We start from the raw sequence: 22,312 nt of genomic DNA on the forward strand, positions 1-22,312 counted from the left end.
ATATTACTTGCGATTTCAAATTTATCGAGTTTAAAATTCTTAAACATAAAAATGTTTATCGCAAGAATGTTCAAGTCCCCAAATTTTTCAATCTCCAAATTCTTAATTTTACAGTTCTCAGATTCTCAAATTTGCAAATTTGATCGAGTTATCAAAAGAAATACTTGAGGTATCCAACCTAATCCTTCCAACTTTATTCGACTCTACGCGACGAATACGTAAATTTTATCTGATCGAACTAAATAAAAGAATTTAAATTTCGCGGTCCCCTCAACGAGTGCGCAGAAAAATTGGCACTGTATCGTTAGCCCCCCACTCTTTGACAAAGTAACGCAGACGCTCTCGAGACCGCGCAATCGTCGGGTCTTGGTAGTATCCGATCCGTGGCCTTGTTTTGCGGTATTCGTTGACCGGGTTGTGTCGTTCCAATCGCATGTTTTTTTCTCACCAAAATATCATTAAAATACACTCCCTCAGTTAATCAGTACGATCCGATAGCACGTACCGATCGCGATCAAGCATCTCCGTAGAATTTTGAATACACGCGGGTTCGAAGAGGCCGAGTGAACCCAGCTCCGGTAGAGGGGAGCAAGCAGTGTATGTAGCCCGCTCGGCAAAATGAAAATGGCGGTGTTCCCGTATGAACGGAGCAACGGCCACTGACGATGCTCGTTACGGTAACGGACACGTGAGCGAAATCGAATGTGGTACTTTTACATATCCTGTGTGCATCTGCGGAGTTCGTTCGGTGTTGTACAGTAGCGGGAATAACGTGGATGCGAGCTAGATAGGTCGAAGCGCGATTTTTCACCTCGATCAGGGACAAACAAACACGAGATGGAGTGACACCGTGAAGTGTTGACTCCGTGGTACACGAAGTGGGAAGTGTCGGCTGTTCGATTCGCGTACTTGGAGGACGAAAAGCCTTCATGCCGATGCCGGCCGAATACCACGAAAACCACGGTAACCACGAGAACGCTAATTTCGCTCTCGGGGCCACACAGGACGCCAGCAACATGACGGCCAACATGTACCGGGTGGGAGGTAAAGTAACCGTATATACATATATGTATACATAAATGTATACATATGTATATACGTGTATGTATATTTTGCCGGCTGATGGCTATGCATCGAATCTCGAGCGCGGCTTTAATTAACTTGAGAAATTAATGTTTGCAAATGGATCGCAATGGCGTCCCCTGGTGTCTTCGTTTTGCCCGCGCACCACCTAGACTTTCATCCGTGTATCCGAATCTCCCTTCCTCCTCACTCTTTTTTGGCGTCCGTATGCACGTCTGCTTTCCTTCTGCTCCCTCTTCTCCCCACTCTCGCCCTTCATTCGGGTCATACTAATTTCTTGCGGGATGATTTTGGGTGATTAAAATTCGATATTTTGGAATATATGTTCTCCTTTTGTGAATGCTTAATGAGAACTCGGAGAATGTAGCCGAATGTAGGATCTTCTATTAAATATGCTTTCAATTTTAAACAGGATAATCAAAATATTAATATAATTTTGTTCTGTATTTTATTTTTACTTTGCAAAATTTAAAATATAAATTTAAGTACTGAGAGAGTACGTTATGTTTGGTTTTCACAAGTGGTGAGAATCTTTTTGCTTATGATTTGAAAATATAGGAATTTGAAAATTGGAAATTGAGAATTATTTAATTTGAGCATTTGGAGGTTTGAAAATTTATAGAATTAAAAAATTTGAAAGTGTGAAAGTTCAGAAATTTAGAAATTTTAGCCTTTGGACATTTTTTAATATTTGGATTAGGAAATAGAATATTTGGAGATCTAGGAATTTGGAAATTTGGAGAAATCCCAAGTTTCAGTATTTAGGTGTTTCAGAATTAGGAGTTTGGAAATTTGAAAAATTGAGGATTTATAACTTTGGACATTTCTAATAGCCACTAATTTGTATCACTGCTGGAGGCTTCCTTTTCTTATATTGCCATTTTCTATAGGGAATGCCATATTGCCTAGTAATTCCTTAAACTTTCTTTTCCCTCCACTTTTTCCCTAGAGGAAACCTGAAATGCTTTTAACCACACCAGTATCATAAAACCAATTAAAGATTTTCTTTACTTTTTTTTATATTATTCATGTACAAAAAGATTCAAATTTTTCATTTTTGTGTTTCTTTGTCATTTTGTTGAATACTTTAAATTTCTTTTAATATACATTTTTACTTTTATTTAATTCTAATGTAGATAATTATTAAACATTGTATGAATATATGTAATGCTAAGATATGTTTTATATTATCCAAATCTATACATACATTATGGATATATTTATATGTATGTGGGTACACAAATGCATGTATATATTTACCTAATAAAATTAATAGAATATATTTATAAATTATTTTTATGAAACCACTACATACATTATCCTTTCAATTTATAGATTATGTATATTTTGAAACATCTTCCACATCTCCCTACCAAATAAGAAGGATAGAAGAATTAAATAAGGTAAGAATTAAATTTGTAATTCTACTGAATTATTGGATTTATTATTATATAATATAAAAAAAATTCATGATTATAATATTTGATTATTTGAAATTAGAATTTTGTTAAATATTGTTTAAGCACTAGATTAAGGTCATGCACTGTATCATAATATAAATAGATTGACATACTATAAGTCTTTACTTATGTAGTTACAATAATTTAAAATATTCAGCATAAACAGTACTCATATTTAAGCATATTTAATTTGTTATTTTAGACAGCAAGTGGAAATGTTGAGGCAAAAGTTATGTGCTTCTTTAGGCGGAGGGATTTACCTCCAACATTAATCATGCTTGCGGATAAACATCAGTGTAAGTAAAATTTATACCTCCTACAACAACAAAAAAATATACTTAATCAATTCCCATTCAACAAATCTTAGTATTTGATTATTCCCTGTTAATAACAAATTAGGAGATTTGTTTTTCATAACAAGTTAATTTAATATATACAGGAGTATATTGATTTTAATTTAAAATATTCTCATGTTTTAATTAGTACTTAAAATTACATCAGAGATATATATATATATATATATATATATATACCATGTAGCTATATTTAAAAACTGCATTAATATTTGAAGAAATAAGTAGTATAACTAATCTACTAATGATGCAGGATAATTTTTATCTTATTTAGCATTACTGTATAATATCAATAATTATCAGTACACAAATAAAATTATCATATGTAGATCTTTCATTAATTGATAGTTTTATGTTCTATATATTCTGTGTAATTGCTAATTAATAATGGACAAAATTGCATGATAATAATTAACAATCAATATTTATAAAAAAACTAAAAATATTATTATAAATAAACATTTATTATACTTTCGTCGGTTGATGCAAGCGATTTAAAATTCTATTTAGAAATTTTAGGTTTTTTATCGCGAACGATGCGATATAAAGATTTTCAAATTCGCTTACAGGACACACGGAAATAATGATACGAATTTGTAAAAAGAATTTCGTTCAATTTCATGTATTTTAATATATACATATTTCTGAACTTTTCTCGATTTTTCCTTTGTAATAGCAAAGATAATGAGACGCGGGTATTTGGGGGTGGGAATGTATAATAAGTAAAGTTGGGGGGGCGGAGGGGTGAAATGGGGGTTGTATCGATCTGCAGGGGGTGGGTTGAGGGTGGTGCACCCGCTAACCCACCACCCCCTTTTTCTACCTCTCTCACTCAAGTCCCTCATACCGCCCCTCTTTGCCTCCCGCCACCCTCAACTAAATGAATGACTGACGCAGGGGTCGGTTGGGTATGTGTAACGTGTACTCAAACACAGACTTGTAAGAACGACGCATACGATACCGGCACATGGACACGTACGAATAGCGGGTAGAGAGAAACAGGAACGCACATATATATGTTGTATGTATGTGTATATGTATATATATATGTATATAAATACATACATATATATATATGGGCTGGTGAAAATGGTGGGCCCCACTAGCCATCTTCGTTTTAAGCATTTACTCCCTTGCTTCTCTTTTACTCCCTTCTCTTTTCTATCATACGTACCCTACGTATATATTCGTGAATGTACACTCTTTTGTTTCGTTTTGTTTCTTTCTTTCTCTTTGCTCCCCCTACCCGCCCAATCTCTACCCGTAGCTCTATGTCCGTCCACCGGTATTTGCTTCGAATCGGGTTCTCCCCTTCCTTTACCATTCCTGTACTTTACTTTTCTGTACCTGAAATTTTAGAAAAAAAAATAATATTAACTAGGTTTTGTCAGACATTCATCTTTTCATGTAAAATACTTTTATGCATTTTAAATTGATATACATGTACATTATGAGATTTCTTTAATAATGATTTTAAAAATAAAAACTTTTAATTCCAATTCATCTCATAAGTCTTGTCAACTCTTTCAACTAATTTGATTTTATATCAATTCTATTATTAATCATTTTCTAAACTTTTAAATACATTTTGCTTAACATTCAGTAGTCTACTGTTATTTACATACAGTAGAAGATACAATTTTTTGAGAATCTAAACTGAATTGTTGTAAATAATTAAAGTATAAAAAGTTTACAATAATAGTTTGATAAAACTATTTGAGCTATAAATACACAATACAATTGTAAATAGAAACGTGTTTGGAATTTGTTGACAGAATCAAAATTATTTTATATGCTCCACAAGTATTGATCATTAAAAAAATATAGTTAAATTAATTACTCTATAATGTTTAAAAATGATACATATTTTCAGTTGTTTAAACTGTTTAAAATTATAGAGTTTGAAAGCATGCTAAAATCGTATTAAACAAAGGATTTAAATGAAAAGAGACATAGTAGAGTGGGTTCTATGATACAAATTGCAGTGGCAAGTGCGGAGCAGCAGAGATCAGAATCCCCTGCGAACACACAGAGTCAGAAACTCGAGAATCCAGATACAACTAAGGAAATGACAAATAAAGATGGGATCGGGCCCAAAGTGATGAACAAAGGGGGCGGGAAGGGGGGCTGGCTGAAGGCCCCATTATCAGAGGCCCAAGAGCCTCATGGTGAGTGAGCAGTCAATCGAAAGGTGCTCCTTGCAGATGAATTTTATTGGCATGTGTGCAAAATCTTAACAAAAAATGTGCTTAATTGCTGTAATTCAACTTTACTATCAAAAGGAAATATATTTATTACTTGTGATTTCTTTTTTATCTATGATAAAATATTGTACCAAAATATTACTTTGAATTATTTGTACATATTAAATTCATCAGTAAGTGCTTTATAATATGCATCTTTTGATTGTCATGTTAGTCCCATATAGAAGCCAGTGATGATGTAAGGCTAATGACGTAGCGGCGGGATTTATAAAATTCTTTGTAATCTTGGTGAATGCCATAAGTATCGGCTCAATTCACTGTAAGGCCAAAGAGACAATAAATTGGGTTTTACTATAACCTCTTGATTTAAGATTTATAAAAAGAGGTTTCAGTATTAAATACAAAATTTTATAAACCCATATATTATTTTTTGATAGTATATGGGCATGAACATTTTTTTTTCTTCTTTTTTTTTAATCATCTCTATCATCTTTCTCATTTTTTCTCTTTCAAAGGATCACCAAAAGTAGTAAATCATCAAATAAAATTCATTCTAATAAATTTTTAAGAATCCCGCCGCATAAGCTGATAATTCTTTAGTAATCTGAGGCTTCTTCAAACAATTTATATGTGTTTCTTTAAATATTAATTTCATTTCTGTTACGATAGGTAGTATATCACTTAAGAGTGCTTTTGTTTCCTTTTCTTGTGTTGCCCGCTCTTGCTGATATTTTTAGTTTGGTATTGTAAGTTTTGATTGATTCTGCCACATTCCTGCGTTTCATTTACATTTAATTTATATATATATTAAAAAATTAGTAACAACAATGATGATAATAAATAATTAAAACTGCATGAACAAGTTAGTAACTTTGGGGAATATCTTTACAAATGTAAGATCAATATTTTATTAACCTAGTACATTTTAAATGAAATATTCCATTGAAGTTATAAATAATTCTATTTCAAATTATACATTAAATAAAATAATAAAATCGTGCAAAATTTTTAAGTATTGCCTCTTTCTGACCCTTTTTTACTTTCTTTATTACAAGCTTTTTGCAATTTATTTTAAAGTTATAGTAGTGAATTATAATTAAAATTAAATTATTTTCATTTAGGGATGGAAGAAAATGTTGTTGGTGCCGGAGGTGTTACGGAATTAAGTTCCAAACAACGTCATCAAATGAAGCACAGAGAACTGTTTTTATCTCGTCAAGTAGAAACAATGCCTGCAACGCACATAAGAGGCAAATGCTGTGTAACTTTGTTGAATGAAACAGAATCTTTACTAAGCTATCTAAATAAAGAGGATTCTTTCTTTTATTGCTTAGTATTTGATCCTGCCCAGCGTACTTTACTTGCTGACAAAGGTATTTATCAACAAAAACAATTATTTATAACTACTATACTACTCTTATTATGTTTCTCTTTATACACATTTGGATATTAATAAATATAAAAATTGTTACAGGTGAAATTAGAGTGGGTAGTCGATACCAAGCTGATGGTATAGCGCCATCTCCGCTGACAACCGCTGAAAGAGAATCAGATCCTCGTAGGTTGCAAGATTTAGAAACTTTGATATGGACACCACGGCATTCGTTAACGGATCGTCAAATTGATCAGTTTCTCGTTGTCAGTAGATCTGTAGGCACATTTGCAAGAGCTTTAGACTGTTCATCTTCAGTTAAACAACCCTCTTTGCATATGTCTGCAGCAGCCGCATCTAGAGATATTACTCTTGTAAATATTACCATTTTTATTGTACATTTTAAAAGAGAAACTTCTTGTTATATTCGTGTATATTTATAGTTTCATGCAATGGATACTTTGCATCGACACAACTATGACGTTGCGAAAGCGATGTCGTCTCTAGTACCCAGCACTGGTCCAGTATTATGCAGGGACGAAATGGAAGAATGGAGCGCATCTGAAGCGAATCTTTTTGAAGAAGCCCTTGATAAATATGGAAAGGATTTTTCTGATATACGTCAAGATTTCGTAAGTATACTTTGTAAAATATCCAAAGAATGTCACGATTTAAAATTTTTTAAAGTTTTAATTAATATAAATATTATTTTAGTTACCATGGAAAACATTAAAAAACGTCATTGAATATTATTATATGTGGAAAACCACCGATAGATACGTACAACAAAAAAGGGTAAAAGCTGTGGAAGCTGAAAGCAAATTAAAACAAGTTTATATACCAAACTATAATAAGACAACTCCACCCACAACTGCACCTTCTGCAGCAACAATTGTACCTCTTGGTAATAGTAATAATAACAGCAACGGAAAACCAACTAGTGTTCTCAATGGCAATAGCAATGGCAATATGACGACTGATAATAGTGGGATATTAATGGTTGGAGTTAGCGGAAAACCGTGTGAAAGTTGTCAAGTTATGCAAAGTCCGCAATGGTACGCTTGGGGCCCGTCACATATGCAATGTCGTCTTTGTCAATCATGTTGGACCTATTGGAAAAAATACGGTGGTCTTAAGGTATGTTTATAAATATATATGTCCCCATATTCCTTGGTCTAAATCAAGTATAATATATTAATTTATAAAATATAAATACAGGTTCCATCACGTATCGATGACGTCGATTTGGAAAGAAAAAGAGGATGTACAGGCTCAGATGAGGAAAGTAAAGGAATTAGTGGTGCTCATAGACCTCATCGATGTAGCATTCCTTCTTGCGGCAAAGAATTTAAGCTCAAAGCACATCTGAGTCGCCATTATGCAAGTGCACATGGAGTTGATTTACGCGGAAGCGGTGTAAGTGGAAGCGGCGGCGGTGGATCCCCTAGACCTGTGATGAAGACTCGATCCGCATTTTATCTACGTACTTCAGTGTTAGCGCGGGCTGCACGACGATTATGTGCAGCCCAATTACGTACACGTCATGCAGCGAGAGCGCCTCATCAACCTGTAAACGCAGCGCCACTGCGACATCTTTGTGCTTCTCCGCAGTTAACGTCAAAAAGCCCTGCGGAATTACGAATTTTAGCACGCGCTGTGCGACCTCGAACTCGTCCTCGTGTAACCGATATAGCAACACGTTTGGGTGATCATCCTGCTCCGCGACAACCTGGAGATTGGGATTGGTTAGCTCTTACAGCTCCTGCACAACGAAAACAACCTGACCGTGTTTCCTTCCCCAGACCACCAAAAGCACCAGGTATTTATTTAATAAATTTTATTAAAACGCATCTTTATATGCAGTATTCAATATTTTTATACCAACGATATGTTGCAGATGGCAGTCTTTTATACGAAAGAGTACCAAATAAATCAGAAGTAGATAGACTGACAGTAACTCCACCTCAGCCACAACCCAGTATGCAAACGCAGCAAACAATACTAAAACGTACTAGACCTCCATTTGACGAGATCAATGGATCAGATGGTAAGCTCTAGAATCATGCATTTATTGATGTATTAGTATAAGATCTTAAATCCTAGTACTGAATGCGATCTTTTGTTTACTGGCTTCTACTCTGATGTGGATTGGGATGAAGGTAAAATAATTTAGAGTTAAAAAATCTAAAGAGCAATGCATACGAGCGATTTTTCATACGTCTTTTTTTGGTTTCTCAATTAAACGTAACAAAAGCAAACGTGATCGCAGTGGAAGCGCTCAAAAAAAAAGTTGCTCATATGCATCGGTCCTAAGTGTGATATAATAAAACAAATAATAAAAACTATTATATTTAGTAGTTTTATGTTATCTTTAAACAATATGCATTTTAATTTTGAATATTTATATTTTTAACAGGTATTGCCCTAAGTGCAGGGCTCCCTGGTGGACCGCCTGCAAAAAGGGCTCATCATTCTCAGCAGCTACATCCAAAACACACTTTGGAACACACTGCACCTGCTGTTCTTCCGTTAGCACCGCCTCTTAATGGAAGAGCTGCTCATCCTCATACTTTGCCTCATGGTCCACCTTTATCTAGAAGTAATGCGCGTAAACAAGTGATTTCATGGATGGATGCACCAGATGACGTTTACTTTCGTGCTTCAGATCAAACCAAGTTAGTACTCCTAATATTACCGCATTATACACATTAAAAGAATTACTAAAATCATTGTTATTGTTAATTTGCAGAAGATATAGAAGAACCTTATCATCCGTGGAACTTCGAAGAGCAGCACGTAAACCATGGCGTAGATTACCAACTCCATTACATCCTCCTCATCCGCAGAGAGCAGTACGCGGTGATGACATGGTTGTCATCCTGGACTGAATCAGTAATACAATCAGTTAGACAAATTGACAAACATTGATCAGTTTGTTATAATGGAATCATACTGTTACTGTAATTTTAATGCCAGAGTCAACACAGTGAAGATTTTCCAGCTTTATGTATTGTCATTGGCAGCTCTGAACGCTGAGCAAGGATTATTCGCTGTTTGGAATTTTTTGCAAATCATTTTCAAAACAGCAAATCGCCAAAATGAAAGGCCTCCCTTGACTGAATTTGCGTGATGCACTGACATTGCTGAAACATACTTCACGTATATGAACGAAAAGCAACGACTCTGGAACGAACATTCATCGAATCTTAAGAAAAAAAAAAAGAAATCAAGTCATTCATCATGAAACATGATTTTCTATTCGTATTAATTAGTTATTGTTGTTATTAATAATTATTATTAATAATTGAATGTACATATACATCATACCACACATTCATACACACATAACCAGGCAACATAAATGTCCAACGAATGTTGGATGTAAGCTCTTACATCGGTTAAATTGGCACATACCACGCGCATTAGCTTACGAAAAAAAATGTTACGGCCGTGCGCGTAACAAAAACGAGTGGACGAGAAAAAGAGAGAGAGGGTGGGAGAGAAAGTGAGAGAGAAAGAATAAGAATGTAAGAGAGAAAGATGGAAAGAATGCTCATTGTGAATATTTTTATTAAATTTTCAAGTTTGATGACTTCCGTCGCAACAATTAATAAATAAACATAAGCATTAAGTGGAAGGATACACTAGTCCTTTTTCCGTTTGATCCATTTTCCTGTCGCACTAAGCTTCTATAAAGAATTGATTGCAGAGATATGTTTATATACATTATTACTATTTATACGCAATTTCTTTATTGTTTATATTATCTTTTGTTGTTTCGATCATCATCAATGAATTAGATCTTCTTTGATTGTTGCACAAGAATATGTAACTTTTTTTTATCCTATTTCTTTGTCTTACAAACTTAGTAATAAATAGATAGATGTGATTGCATAATATAAAGTATATAATTTGTACCAGACGGTCGAACTTTATCAATATGTTTTATAACATATTTTATAAGTAGAAATGAAAAAAGTGTTATATACACATACATCAACAAGATACCAATACAAGTTTTATACCTCTGTTACAACTTTATTATAAATCACCTGTGGCTCTATATGTACATATGATTTTCTTAATTCTAAACTATATTGGTAAAGTTTGATAATTTAGTTTTGGAACATTTTGTATAAACAATATATAGAAAAATGACTCGGATAAAATATTTTTAATCCAAAATTGAAAGATTCTCCTTATATAAGTTTGTATGTTTATTTATAGATATTATTAAGTTTGTAATGACTTAGTGTATCATGTAGTATTGTTATTATAATTTTCTATATCATAATATTATTATTAAATATTTGTTGATAAAGATTTGTATTTGAAACAATACAGAATATAAAGGTTTGTATATAAAAATGCAATGCAATTTTAAAAATAAAATTTTTCTTATAAATTAAATTATATTTTTAATTTACAACGAAATTGTAGCTTAAAAATCTAAAACTCATTATTCTTTTATAATTAATCGATACTTTAAATTAGCCAATGAAATTTTCATAATATTTCGGACTATACCGTTACAATCTCAAATTCAGCTTTTCTATGATGCTTTGATACTCGTATCGATGGTATCAAATTAATGTTGTATTCAGTGCGTATTCTATATAGATATTAATGAAAATGTAAATTTTCTTCTGGTAATACATTTATTTTAAATTGCAATAAAATTAGAATTAAAATATAGTGCATATTTAATATAGAGGAGATAGAAAACAGTAATATGGAGAATATGGCAGGAAATGAGGTTAGTTTTGTTTTCATTTAGGGAAAGAGTAATATACTCTGATTTATTTATTTGTATGTATAGAACTGCATGTTTGTAATGTGTTTATATAAATCCTTTTGGCTATAGTTGCATGTATATCATTAGTTTTATTTTATTTTGTTTGTTTGTTATTGACTTTAATATAATAATTCAATACACAGAATCCACAAATGGCACATCAGATGTCATCTCTGATGAGCATGCCTGCAAATAATAATCATGGAGTACCAGGAATAGATCCTCCTAAATCACTACCCAGTTTATTAAGTTTAAAAGTAAGTCCTCCAAGTGAATTACAAAATCAAACTACACCAGATGATGTAGGCAGAGATACGGATACCGATTCAATGAAGTTACCAGCAGCTTTAGAACAAGCTCTTGCTTTTAAAACAGAAAGAGCTAAAGAAGTTGGTGCAGATCCTAATGATATTGTATCATTAGGAAAATCACCTAATCATGAAATTGTAGGAGAAGATGTATCACAGTTAGACGATGTTATAATTGAACCTGAAACAACAACAGAAAAAACAGATGCAAAAATGAATAAGACTAAAAAGAAAAAGAAGAAAAAGAGGAAGAAGCACAGCACAGGAAAAGATACAGAAAATAAAAAAGATAACATAGAAAATGCAAAACCAAAAGAAGATTTGCCTGAAATTGAATATATTCAAGAAATTCCAAGTGTTAATGATTTGGAACCAATGTATCGTCAATTTGCTAGAATTTTTGAAGCATTTAAACTAACTGAACCTGAACCTAAATCTGCAGAAGCTGATAAAGGTGAACCAATAGGTCAGTATCCACCAGTAACTAATTTACAAACCACTGGGACAGTACCTAGCAAAGTACCACCATTAGATGATTTTGACGATGATGTGAATCAGCAACAGCAACAACAAGGAAGTGGAGAAAATGGTACTCCCCGTCTTTCCAAAAGGAAACTGAAAAGGTTAACACGCTTGAGTGTGGCAGAATTAAAACAACTTGTAGGACGTCCTGATGTTGTAGAGATGCATGATGTTACTGCTAGAGATCCAAAACTTCTTGTACAATTAAAAGCTCATCGAAACACAGTCCCTGTACCAAGGCACTGGTGCTTTAAAAGAAAGTATTTGCAAGGCAAACGTGGTATAGAAAAACCTCCTTTTGACTTGCCTGATTTTATAAAACGTACAGGCATTACAGAAATGAGAGCAAGTCTTCAAGAACGGGACGATACACGTACATTAAAAGCTAAAATGCGAGAAAGAGCAAGGCCGAAACTCGGTAAAATAGATATTGATTATCAGAAATTACACGATGCATTTTTCAAATGGCAAACTAAACCGCGTATGACCATTCATGGTGACTTATACTATGAGGGAAAAGAATTTGAAACACGATTAAAGGAAAAGAAACCTGGAGAGCTATCTGACGAACTACGTACCGCACTTGGCATGCCTGTAGGACCTAATTGTCATAAAGTACCACCACCATGGTTAATTGCTATGCAACGTTATGGACCACCACCAAGTTATCCCAACTTAAAAATACCTGGTTTGAATGCTCCAATTCCGGAGGGGTGCGCATTTGGTTACCATGCTGGTGGTTGGGGAAAACCTCCTGTAGATGAAACAGGAAGACCTTTATATGGAGATGTATTTGGTATTTCACGTACTCCAGGTGGAGATAATATGGATGAAGAGATTGATAGAGGAATGTGGGGTGAACCTGAATCAGAATCTTCTGGAGATGAAGATGAAGATGAAGATGCAGAAGAAGGTGGAGAAGGTGAAGGAGAAGGAAAGGATGGAGATGGAGATGCAAGTGGTTTGGTTACACCTGGTGCAGAAGGTTTAATAACACCAAGTGGAATTACATCAATTCCTGCTGGATTAGAAACGCCAGAAACAATAGAATTAAGGAAAAAGAAAATCGAGAGCGAAATGGAAGGAGGCGATACACCTGCTTTGTACACAGTTTTACAAGAAAGAAGAACAGAAGGTCTTGGGGCAAGCATGATGGGTAGTACACATGTATATGATATGACGGGAGCAGCGGGAGGTCAAGCACCACCGTCTGTAATTGCTGCTCGTCGTGGAGTAAGTGGAACAGCATCTGACGGAAGAACAGAAAAAGACGGAGCTGTTGAGTTAGCGTTAGATCCAAGCGAATTGGATTTGGATTCTGAAGCAATGGCATCGCGATATGAAGAAACTATGAGGTCGCGGCAAGCTCATTTAAGAAGAGAAGATTTATCGGATATGCTTCAAGATCATGTGCAACGGCAAAAAGTAAGTAAATTGTACATATACCATTGTCAGTTAACAGGCATATTAAATAAATTTTTATTATTTTTCCAGAGCAAACGTAAACGTCAACAAAGTCAAGATTCAAAAGCTTCTAAAAAATATAAAGAATTCAAATTTTAAGTTAAGTAAACTGATACAGTGTAAGAACCAGATTTTATTTGGAAAATATAGGAGTTATATTATTATTAATATCACAAATTCAGGATTTCATGGATAATGAATCATCAGCATTCAACTGTTGCATTGTCAAATTTTTTAATTTAAAAATGTTTTACATTTTGTCTCACTCTAATGTATGAATCTTTAAATTCATCATACTGTAAACATATTAATTTTTTATAACGATGACAAGTGTATATAAACTTTATCATATCAAGAAAGATACACATTGTTCATACAATATGTTTTTTTTGTAAACTAGTATAAAATTTGAATTTATTTGGATGAACAGTTATAAGAGGGTAAGATAAACAATATAACAACAATAAAAGACATGGAAGAGAAATAGTAATTGTGAATCTACTTATTGCGCTACCAATGTCTAACCAACTTCCTTGAGGAGTAACACAATACATAAGTGGTAACGCTAAACAGTCCCCTAGTAACACTACCGCTAAGAAACTATTTGAAGATCCAAACGTGTAACTTGTGCATCCCACCATAATCAAAGGTATACAAATTTTCATCAGTATTAATGAAAACATTATAAATGGTGAAAAAACCGTCACAAAATGTCTTGTCCAGGAAGGATCAAATGAACTGATACTTGCCATATTTCCAGTTCCAAAAAAACACAGTAATGTATATAACATCTATAATAAATTGTTCAGGATATATAAAAGCAGCATTAACTATTTTGATAATTAAAATTCATTATGAATAACATGATAATTAAGGATACAAAAATTGCTGCTTTAAGTAATTCTTCTATAGTCAGAAGACTTTTAATACTTTGGTCATTTCCAATGGAAGACGAATCGGATGACCAACAAGATAAATGCAATGTAAAAATTATGAAAAAGAGGGGTTCATAAGATGCTGATAATAAAATAAGTGGGCAAATGAGTCCCAACATTACCCCTTGTATTCTTTCTATTAATTGTGTAGGATAAGTACAAATACATAATGGAGTAGTCAATAAAATTGCCCATGATATCCAATTTCGACCATCTATAAATTCTAAATATATTAGCCCAGTAATTGTTAGTCGTAAAAGTTCTATTGTTTTCTTATGCTTTGACTTGATCTTTACAACAATTATTGCAGCTGCAATGCATATGCTAAGAAGTCTGGAAAGAAAATGTTTTGAATGTATCAAATAATTTAGAATTACAGTAAATGTAATTTAATATTAATTTAAACTCACACGATATAAACTCGTGGGTATGGTTCAACAACAGGTAGCACTGGAAAAATAGCTAGGCACAAAGCCGTCCAAAGGAACAACTTCTGCTGGTTTTTTACCAAAATTTTGTGAGAAAAACCAATACATAAAATTCCTACACTAAGAATGGACCTATACGTTAATCCAACGAACATCGTTGCTAATAAAAGTATAATTTCTATACCCATCGACCAATAACGTTTATTATTATGTACTTCAATTTTTATAGAATGTGTCATTGCATTTCGAACAGCTAACCAGACAGAAATTAGAGCTAGAAATGCATACCAAGGTAGTCTCCAATTAACACAACCTGAAACTAATATTTGTATGAAAATTAAAGTAATAGATTTTGAATCATTACAAATATTTGTAATATGCTATACCTTTATGTGTAATAAGTATTATAAATAGTAATACTGCAAATACAATATCTGTTATTAATAAAGTAATTGAATTAATAACAGATTTTTTGGCTCCTGCTATTTTAAAAAATAGTAATGTTATCCACCCAAACCACATTATTGATAAATATACTAAGAATCGTATTCTTTGGTATTGTCGGAAATATAATAAAGCGTTTTTGGCTAATTTAATTGTATCTACTAAATCTGTTAATGTCTCGTTTGAATCTCTTATTTCAAGATATCTATCGATCGAAAAAATTTTATTTTCTAATTCTACCTCCCTCCAATCAGCAAACTCATTATCCTTACAGTTCAACATACGATTTGCTTTTACTTGATATGTTAACTGTTTTAAATTATTCAACAAAGCGCGATTTATATAGTTTAGATTACTAGGGTTTATGTACTGCCATGGTAAAACACCCTGCAAAAGAAATGTGTATATAAAGTAATAAATGTTGCAGTTAATTACAATCATATTATCTGTATACACACTTCATTATTAATGGGTATTGGAGCACCAATTAGAGATGATATTAATGGGGTAATATCTACTTGTTCCACATTTTGATAGGAATTAAATGCATTGATCCCTGCACCCCAAGCAATCAATGGAGTTTCTGTTTCATCTGTAGAACCACTTCCATGTGATCCCCAATCAGTCATTCCATGATCTGCTGTGAAAATGTATGTGGTTCCATTATCTTGAAAAGTATTCTCTGTCATTTGTACCACTTCTTCTATTTTTCGATCAACATAATTCATGTTTTCAACATATTCTCTGTATTTAAATTTAATTCAAAACTAATCAGATTATAATTTTGTTAACTGTATATTCAACTTTTATGTAGTAGTACCTAGAATAAGGTTTTGATGCATGTCCTATAGTATCACAGCCAAGAAGGTGAAGGAAAAGAATAATGCGTTCTGTGTTCTTAACTTTGTGAGCTTCTTCGTGAAGCCAATTAATATATTTGTCAAATACCCATGAATCTAATCGCCAAATTTGCCCCTGCATTATATCGAAATCTTGCCATTCTGGAGAATAACTATCTCCATGTATATTATTCTTTTTACCTATTTTTTTTAAAATATTAAATTAAATTATACTAAAAATTGTTATAAAGAAGAATTTGTGATATTCATTATACCTTTTGTAAACATAGGTATAATGTCAGGACTTCCCCATGCCCATGTAAAATGACTTTGATTAAAAACAGAATCAAAGTCAACAGGATTTTCTTTCCATCCTTTAAAAATTGCGCTAGGATCTTCATATAACCCTGCACAAATTGCAACAACACCTGGTCTAGACTCTGTTGGCATTCGTGTATGAGATATGCCCCAAGCACCTTTATTTACCATTACTTGCCTATAATTAAATTAATATATATTTAAAATTTTGATTTGGGAATAAACTTTTTGAAGAAGTACTTTTAAATTACTTAAGAAATTTTGGTGGTTCCTCAATAAAGGTTCTAAACCTTAAACCATCTGCAATAAATAAAACTAATCGCTTTGCAGGTGCATTTTTCAAAATTGGAACATTTGGCAGTCCTTGTGTAATCGGAGAGTGAAAATTTACATCAAGTATGCCCCATAATATAATTAAATGCATTGTAAGGCCCCATATTACAAATAAAGAGTTACTATTCTTTATATTATACTTTTTGTTACACATTGTTTCAATGAATATTTAATACTTCAACATTCAAATTTTTTTCCTTCTAACTATTTAACTTATATAAAATTAATAATTAAATAATAAATAAGTAAACAAGCGTAATTTCTCTTATACTTTTATTCCTCGTTATTATTTAATATTTTATATAAATTATTCACTTCTTTCGTCGAGTTGTACTAAGTAAACAGTACAAGACCACTATCATCATTCATGAAGTTAGTTATTACGGTCATTAAATATATACATATTATTCGTGCAATGGGAAATTGTTCACCACCGGATGAATTTCTATTCATTCTGCGCATCTGCTCTGATTAGTGGATCCTCAATAATATTTTATTTTATATATCACTTTCTTAAAATTTGAGGGGCTGAAACTTAAATTCGGAAATGATAGTTTTTCAAAGTTTCAGAATCACTAAATTTAAAAAATTTGAAGTTTATAAACTTGTGTACGAAACAACCATACATATTCAAAAACACTGATAAGTTGCAGCTCTTGGTAAGTATTACAAATTCTATGGTTTTTGCGGTTAAAACGTTCATTCATTGGGTAGAAAAATTAGCATGGATGATCCATGCAGCTCCATATGTTTCAATAAAGATATCTATCGAGTTTAAACGTAAGTACCAGAAGTTTTTGAAATTTCATGACTTACGTATAGTTTTATATTTCATATGTACAGCTGTAAGCACTATCAATCGTTGATAGTGAATAATAAGCGATGAGTTGACGCATGTGTGTACTTTTTTACTGATTTTTAGTAAGTTATACAGTCCACGTGTACTTTGACATAACTTGGAAACACTCTTTCTCGATTTTAACATCATTGATCATGGTACTAGACTTGGATATTTTCCGTAAGGATAAGGGTTTCGATCCAGATAAAATACGAGAAAATCAAAGGAATCGTTTTAAAGAAGTCAAATTGGTGGATACCGTGATTGAGAAGGATAAAATTTGGCGTCAACTACGACACAAAGCTGACAATTTAAATAAATTGAAAAATGTATGCAGTAAAGAAATTGGGGAAAAAATGAAGAAGAAGGAGGCAGTGGATGGTGATGATACTGTCTCGAAGGATATCCTTGAAAATTTAGACAATTTAATTCCTGATAATTTAAAATCATTAACAGTCCCACAAATTAAAACTATTCGGAGTTTTATTGATGACGCTATTCGAAAAAATGACAAAGATTTGATCTCGACCGAATTTGAAAGAAATCTTGCTCTTAAGGAAGTAGGAAATATTTTACATGAGTCTGTACCCATCAGCAATGATGAGGAAGAGAATAAGGTATGTAGTTATGCATAATAATTTTCTTGTGTGATAATGTAAATAATGTTGTTGCTGTTAATTATAGATTGAAAGAACTTGGGGAGACTGTACACAAAAAAAACGATACTCTCATGTCGATTTAATACATATGATCGATGGTATAGATGGAGAACGTGGCACTAATATTTCTGGTGGTCGTGGTTATTTTTTAATGGGCCCAGCTGTTTTCTTACAACATGCACTGATACAGTATGCTCTTAGGCAGCTGTTTTCAAAAGGCTACAAACCGCTTTACACGCCTTTCTTTATGCGTAAAGATGTTATGCAGGAAGTAGCACAGTTATCTCAGTTCGATGAAGAATTGTATAAAGTATGGAATTATTAATGAAATATGTACGATTTTATCGCCGTGAATTATCTTCTCATGATATTTTATTAAATTAGGTAATCGGTAAAGGCAGTGAACACAATGATGATAAAGAAATTGAAGAGAAGTACTTAATAGCTACATCTGAACAACCAATAGCAGCATTTCATAGAAACGAATGGATTCCAGAAAATACCTTGCCAATTAAATATGCAGGATTATCTACATGTTTCAGACAAGAAGTTGGATCTCATGGACGTGATACCAGAGGCATTTTTAGAGTTCATCAATTTGAGAAGGTAACTCTATAACTTTGTATTCAATTATTTTAAATGACATAAATTCTTGCACGGATTAGATACAAAATATGTACGAATAACAGGTGGAACAATTTTGTTTAACGTCGCCGTTTGATAATAAATCTTGGCAAATGATGGAAGAAATGATCTCGAATGCGGAAGAGTTTTATAAAACTTTAGAAATTCCATATCGTATAGTGAATATAGTGTCGGGTGCATTAAACAATGCTGCTTCAAAGAAACTAGATTTGGAGGCATGGTTTCCAGGATCAGGCGCTTTTCGTGAACTTGTGTCGTGCAGCAATTGTTTAGATTACCAAGCGAGACGATTATTAGTCAGGTAATAAATTAAATCATGTCAATCTTATTTTACCATTTAAATTTCAGTTTATTTCCAGATAAAACAATGTTATTTAAATTTCTTTTAGGTATGGTCAAACTAAAAAAATGAATGCTAGTACAGATTATGTTCATATGTTAAATGCAACAATGTGTGCAGTTACTCGTGTAATATGTGCAATTTTGGAAGTGCATCAGACAGATACTGGTATCAAGATACCAAATATTCTTGCAGAATTCATGCCAGTTGAATATAGAACTGAAATTCCGTTTGTTAAACCAGCTCCTATCGATGAGACAGAAATGAAAAAGCAAAAGAAACAAAAGGATATTATAAATCATTAACAAATTTAACATCCATATATACTCTAAAAGACGAATTTAATATAATCGTAAAACGCAAAATAATTATTTCTTCCATTTGACAAAAGGATTTCTTATAAACTCGTTATACAATGCGATTGTAATATTGTTTTTATTAATCATGTAAAAAACATAGATTCGCAATTTATTGCTTTTTTCCAATGTGACATCTACATATACTTTATTACTCTTTGATTTCAGTTCACGCAATCACACACTTTCGATGTTCGGGTATCCAAACACGTATTCATGATAATGTAATAAACAGAGCTTTGAAAGCAGCAAAACATCGTTTTTAATCAAGTACCTTCTCCCAATTTCGATTTTCCTAATGATCTTTTTCTTTCCTCGGCTTTTCTCAAGTTATTCAATACTGCATGCTCGAATTCCGCGTCAGATATGTTTTGATTTACCTATTATGTAACATTTACATATTAAGAACAAAATTTAAAAACTGTAGAAAGTTACATAGTTTAAGTTTACCTCGCTTTTTATAATTTTAGGGACATTAGCTGTTTCTTTGATTGAAGAATTTGTTTGTTTCGATGTATCCCATAATTTTTGAAGTTTTAGTGGATTCTGTGCAAATCCAATTTCCATACTTAAAGCCATTTCCTAATAAAACCAAAGAAAACAATTTCATTATTTCCAAAAATGATTCATTCTTTTTCATTTTCTTAACGATATGAATTAACATATAATTCTTTAAATTTAATTCATAAATACATACTGCATCATTTCTATTTTGATACTCTACTAATGCTCTGCCTCTTTTAGCTGAGGAAATAACAAGAGCTGTTATATCTCCATACTGAAAATAAGTATATATATAGTAACAAATATACCTAACTACAAATCATATAACAGTAACAATATAAAAATCAAATCATAACAAAGTATATTTAACAATTATCGTATGCTAATCATGCACCTTTGATAAAATTCGATACAATGTATCATAACTGTATCCACTGTCATTCGGATGATTTTGATCAGATTTCCACTTTATTTTTATTTTATAGGAACCACTATTAACTTCGTATTCTCTACAAGATGCTTTTGATTGTTCGTCGATTTGTTTTTTCATAAGTGCTATCTCTTCTTCTACTTGTTTTGATCCTTCTTTCTGCAAACGTTCTATTTCAGCCTGTAACATGTAGAATCATTGAAATTATAATATTGGTTATAAAAACTAATCATGGTGAAATCCTTTGATGTACAATTTACCTGTAATCTTGCTTTATCACTGTTAATATCATGTTCTAAATTTGAAGATCTTTTGAAAGCATTTTCTCGTGCTTCTAAATCTTCCTTCAACTTTTTACGCTTTGCATCAAGCTCCTTAACTCGCAATTTCGCTTGATACTTAGCATTTATAACTTTGTCATAAGCTGCCTTAGGTTAAAAAAAATGGCATATTAATACATTTAATAGCAATAGGAAAGAAAATACGAACCACAATAATAGATTAGAGAATGATAGTTCTTTAATATATACCCGAGCAGATGTGTCAGTAAGGATTTCCAGTGCCCGTGATAATTCATGAAATAACTCGGCCGCTTTTGGATTATTTGGATTTTTGTCAGGATGACAAGACAAAGCCTTTTTACGATATGCTTTTTTTATCTGAAATGATATCATTAAATGAAGAAATGGTAATACATAAACAATACGAAAATTATTATAATTGAAAAATGTTATACCTCTTGTATCGAAGCTGTTTGCGATGCACCTATAAGTGCATATAAATCTGCTTCCATCCATGAATCCATTCTTAATCAGTATAATATTCTTTAAATAAGAAAAATACAAATTCTTTGAAATATCTATTTGTAGGAAAAGGTTAACTGCTCATTCCATTACGTTAATGAAAGCTCTTATACTTGACTTTGCAACTTCTTTGTCCGCGTTTTTCTTTTGCACCACTCAACCAAGTTTCATCAAATATTGCACGCACATGCGCATGTACATCCAGTGGACATAGAAAAAAAATTGTAAATGCATTAAAGTCTACACGGATATGGTTTTTCGGCAATTATTCCTCGGCGGCATGCGCGGGCGGCGCGCAGGAAGAATATACACACGATAATGAGCATGCAAAATCGTTAATTGCGCACTTTCTGAGCATAGTCTATGAACTTTTATGATTAAAGAATGGTCAGCAATGCATTATTTACATGGTTCGATCATAAAAGTTCATAAATAATGTTCGGGTAATGAGTAATTAATTATTTTGTTGCAGCCTCGCGATACGTATATGAGCCGCCTATGTCAATTCTACTGCGGATGCAAAGTGCAATATTTCGGCACTTTGACGACGCAGTATGGTCCCTGAGGCATTTAGAAACAAATTTCTATTAGGGTTTGATGCGTTTTGATGCCTAATAAAGTCAGAAAATCAATTTTTGTCGAATTCGGTCCAAAACGGTACAGGTGGCGCCATCTAGCGGCGAGCGGCGGAACTACGAAAAACTAAAATTTCGATTTTCTCCGAAATTAGGCAATTTTACGTATTTCTGAGGGTCAGAAATTGTTCTGTGACCTCTCTAGAATCTACATAATGCCACAAAAACCTCCTCAGAGCGCTAGAAAAGAAAATAGAAAAATAGACCAAAACATGGACTAAAAAATTGCCGTCCATCTAGCGGT

At 32.7% G+C, this 22,312-nt stretch overlaps 5 protein-coding genes across 9 annotated transcripts; 3 read left to right on the forward strand and 2 right to left on the reverse strand.

Moving 5' to 3' along the window:
- Positions 1-333: 333 nt before the first annotated feature.
- Positions 334-10,109, forward strand: MTA1-like (metastasis associated 1-like). 4 transcript variants are annotated; one of them, XM_076535994.1, is made up of 13 exons: positions 334-1,044; positions 2,419-2,486; positions 2,746-2,839; positions 4,882-5,064; positions 6,222-6,473; positions 6,575-6,846; positions 6,916-7,104; positions 7,187-7,609; positions 7,691-8,291; positions 8,370-8,517; positions 8,600-8,631; positions 8,889-9,147; positions 9,222-10,109. In XM_076535994.1, exons 1-13 carry the CDS (start codon positions 930-932, stop codon positions 9,358-9,360), a joined length of 2,775 nt encoding a protein of 924 aa, XP_076392109.1. In that variant the 5' UTR covers positions 334-929; the 3' UTR covers positions 9,361-10,109. The 4 variants fall into 4 exon arrangements, with proteins under 4 accessions (XP_076392109.1, XP_003702670.1, XP_076392110.1 ...); XM_003702622.3 differs by lacking the exon at positions 8,600-8,631 and having other exon boundaries at positions 335-1,044; positions 8,370-8,519; XM_076535995.1 differs by lacking the exon at positions 4,882-5,064 and having other exon boundaries at positions 336-1,044.
- Positions 10,110-11,020: 911 nt separating this feature from the next.
- Positions 11,021-17,345, reverse strand: LOC100876724 (Phosphatidylinositol glycan anchor biosynthesis class N). 2 transcript variants are annotated; one of them, XM_012283734.2, is made up of 8 exons: positions 16,777-17,345; positions 16,483-16,703; positions 16,189-16,408; positions 15,827-16,112; positions 15,311-15,755; positions 14,907-15,243; positions 14,442-14,829; positions 11,021-14,352 (listed from the first exon to the last, which is right to left on the reverse strand). In XM_012283734.2, the coding sequence occupies exons 1-8, from the start codon at positions 17,010-17,012 to the stop codon at positions 13,933-13,935; spliced, it is 2,553 nt and encodes an 850-aa protein (XP_012139124.2). In that variant the 5' UTR covers positions 17,013-17,345; the 3' UTR covers positions 11,021-13,932. The 2 variants fall into 2 exon arrangements, with proteins under 2 accessions (XP_012139124.2, XP_076392115.1); XM_076536000.1 differs by lacking the exon at positions 16,189-16,408 and having other exon boundaries at positions 15,827-16,008.
- Positions 11,088-14,051, forward strand: Sf3b2 (splicing factor 3B subunit 2). The gene is made up of 3 exons (XM_012283732.2): positions 11,088-11,228; positions 11,411-13,522; positions 13,592-14,051. The coding sequence occupies exons 1-3, from the start codon at positions 11,205-11,207 to the stop codon at positions 13,658-13,660; spliced, it is 2,205 nt and encodes a 734-aa protein (XP_012139122.1). The 5' UTR covers positions 11,088-11,204; the 3' UTR covers positions 13,661-14,051.
- Positions 17,346-17,484: 139 nt separating the features above from the next.
- Positions 17,485-19,950, forward strand: SerRS (Seryl-tRNA synthetase). The gene is made up of 6 exons (XM_003702620.3): positions 17,485-17,638; positions 17,781-18,313; positions 18,381-18,665; positions 18,740-18,961; positions 19,045-19,301; positions 19,390-19,950. Exons 1-6 carry the CDS (start codon positions 17,536-17,538, stop codon positions 19,643-19,645), a joined length of 1,656 nt encoding a protein of 551 aa, XP_003702668.2. The 5' UTR covers positions 17,485-17,535; the 3' UTR covers positions 19,646-19,950.
- On the reverse strand, positions 19,757-21,923 carry LOC100876506 (dnaJ homolog subfamily C member 17). The gene is made up of 8 exons (XM_003702619.3): positions 21,547-21,923; positions 21,367-21,454; positions 21,161-21,289; positions 20,891-21,058; positions 20,595-20,810; positions 20,394-20,474; positions 20,147-20,278; positions 19,757-20,076 (listed from the first exon to the last, which is right to left on the reverse strand). The coding sequence occupies exons 2-8, from the start codon at positions 21,433-21,435 to the stop codon at positions 19,963-19,965; spliced, it is 909 nt and encodes a 302-aa protein (XP_003702667.3). The 5' UTR covers positions 21,436-21,454; positions 21,547-21,923; the 3' UTR covers positions 19,757-19,962.
- Positions 21,924-22,312: the final 389 nt, after the last annotated feature.

Source organism: Megachile rotundata, chromosome 10, assembly GCF_050947335.1.
Source record: "Megachile rotundata isolate GNS110a chromosome 10, iyMegRotu1, whole genome shotgun sequence".
Taxonomy (NCBI): Eukaryota; Metazoa; Arthropoda; class Insecta; order Hymenoptera; family Megachilidae; genus Megachile; species Megachile rotundata.

Bases quoted from the DNA above. Each gene is read 5' to 3' on its own strand.
- SerRS (XM_003702620.3), top strand. From the start codon at position 17,536: ATGGTTTTTGCGGTTAAAACGTTCATTCATTGGGTAGAAAAATTAGCA. The intron at 18,666-18,739 runs GTATGGAATTAT...TTATTAAATTAG, and splicing joins TCGATGAAGAATTGTATAAA to GTAATCGGTAAAGGCAGTGA. The intron at 18,962-19,044 runs GTAACTCTATAA...TACGAATAACAG, and splicing joins GAGTTCATCAATTTGAGAAG to GTGGAACAATTTTGTTTAAC.
- LOC100876506 (XM_003702619.3), bottom strand. From the start codon at position 21,435: ATGGATTCATGGATGGAAGCAGATTTATATGCACTTATAGGTGCATCG. The intron at 21,290-21,366 runs GTATAACATTTT...ATATCATTTCAG, and splicing joins AAACAGCTTCGATACAAGAG to ATAAAAAAAGCATATCGTAA. The intron at 20,811-20,890 runs GTAAATTGTACA...TACATGTTACAG, and splicing joins GTGATAAAGCAAGATTACAG to GCTGAAATAGAACGTTTGCA.
- LOC100876724 (XM_012283734.2), bottom strand. From the start codon at position 17,012: ATGTGTAACAAAAAGTATAATATAAAGAATAGTAACTCTTTATTTGTA. The intron at 16,704-16,776 runs GTAATTTAAAAG...ATTTAATTATAG, and splicing joins GAACCACCAAAATTTCTTAA to GCAAGTAATGGTAAATAAAG. The intron at 16,409-16,482 runs GTATAATGAATA...TAAAAAAAATAG, and splicing joins TATACCTATGTTTACAAAAG to GTAAAAAGAATAATATACAT.
- MTA1-like (XM_076535994.1), top strand. From the start codon at position 930: ATGCCGATGCCGGCCGAATACCACGAAAACCACGGTAACCACGAGAAC. The intron at 1,045-2,418 runs GTAAAGTAACCG...TTCAATTTATAG, and splicing joins CAACATGTACCGGGTGGGAG to ATTATGTATATTTTGAAACA. The intron at 7,610-7,690 runs GTATGTTTATAA...ATATAAATACAG, and splicing joins AAAAATACGGTGGTCTTAAG to GTTCCATCACGTATCGATGA.
- Sf3b2 (XM_012283732.2), top strand. From the start codon at position 11,205: ATGGAGAATATGGCAGGAAATGAG. The intron at 11,229-11,410 runs GTTAGTTTTGTT...TTCAATACACAG, and splicing joins AGAATATGGCAGGAAATGAG to AATCCACAAATGGCACATCA. The intron at 13,523-13,591 runs GTAAGTAAATTG...TTATTTTTCCAG, and splicing joins ATCATGTGCAACGGCAAAAA to AGCAAACGTAAACGTCAACA.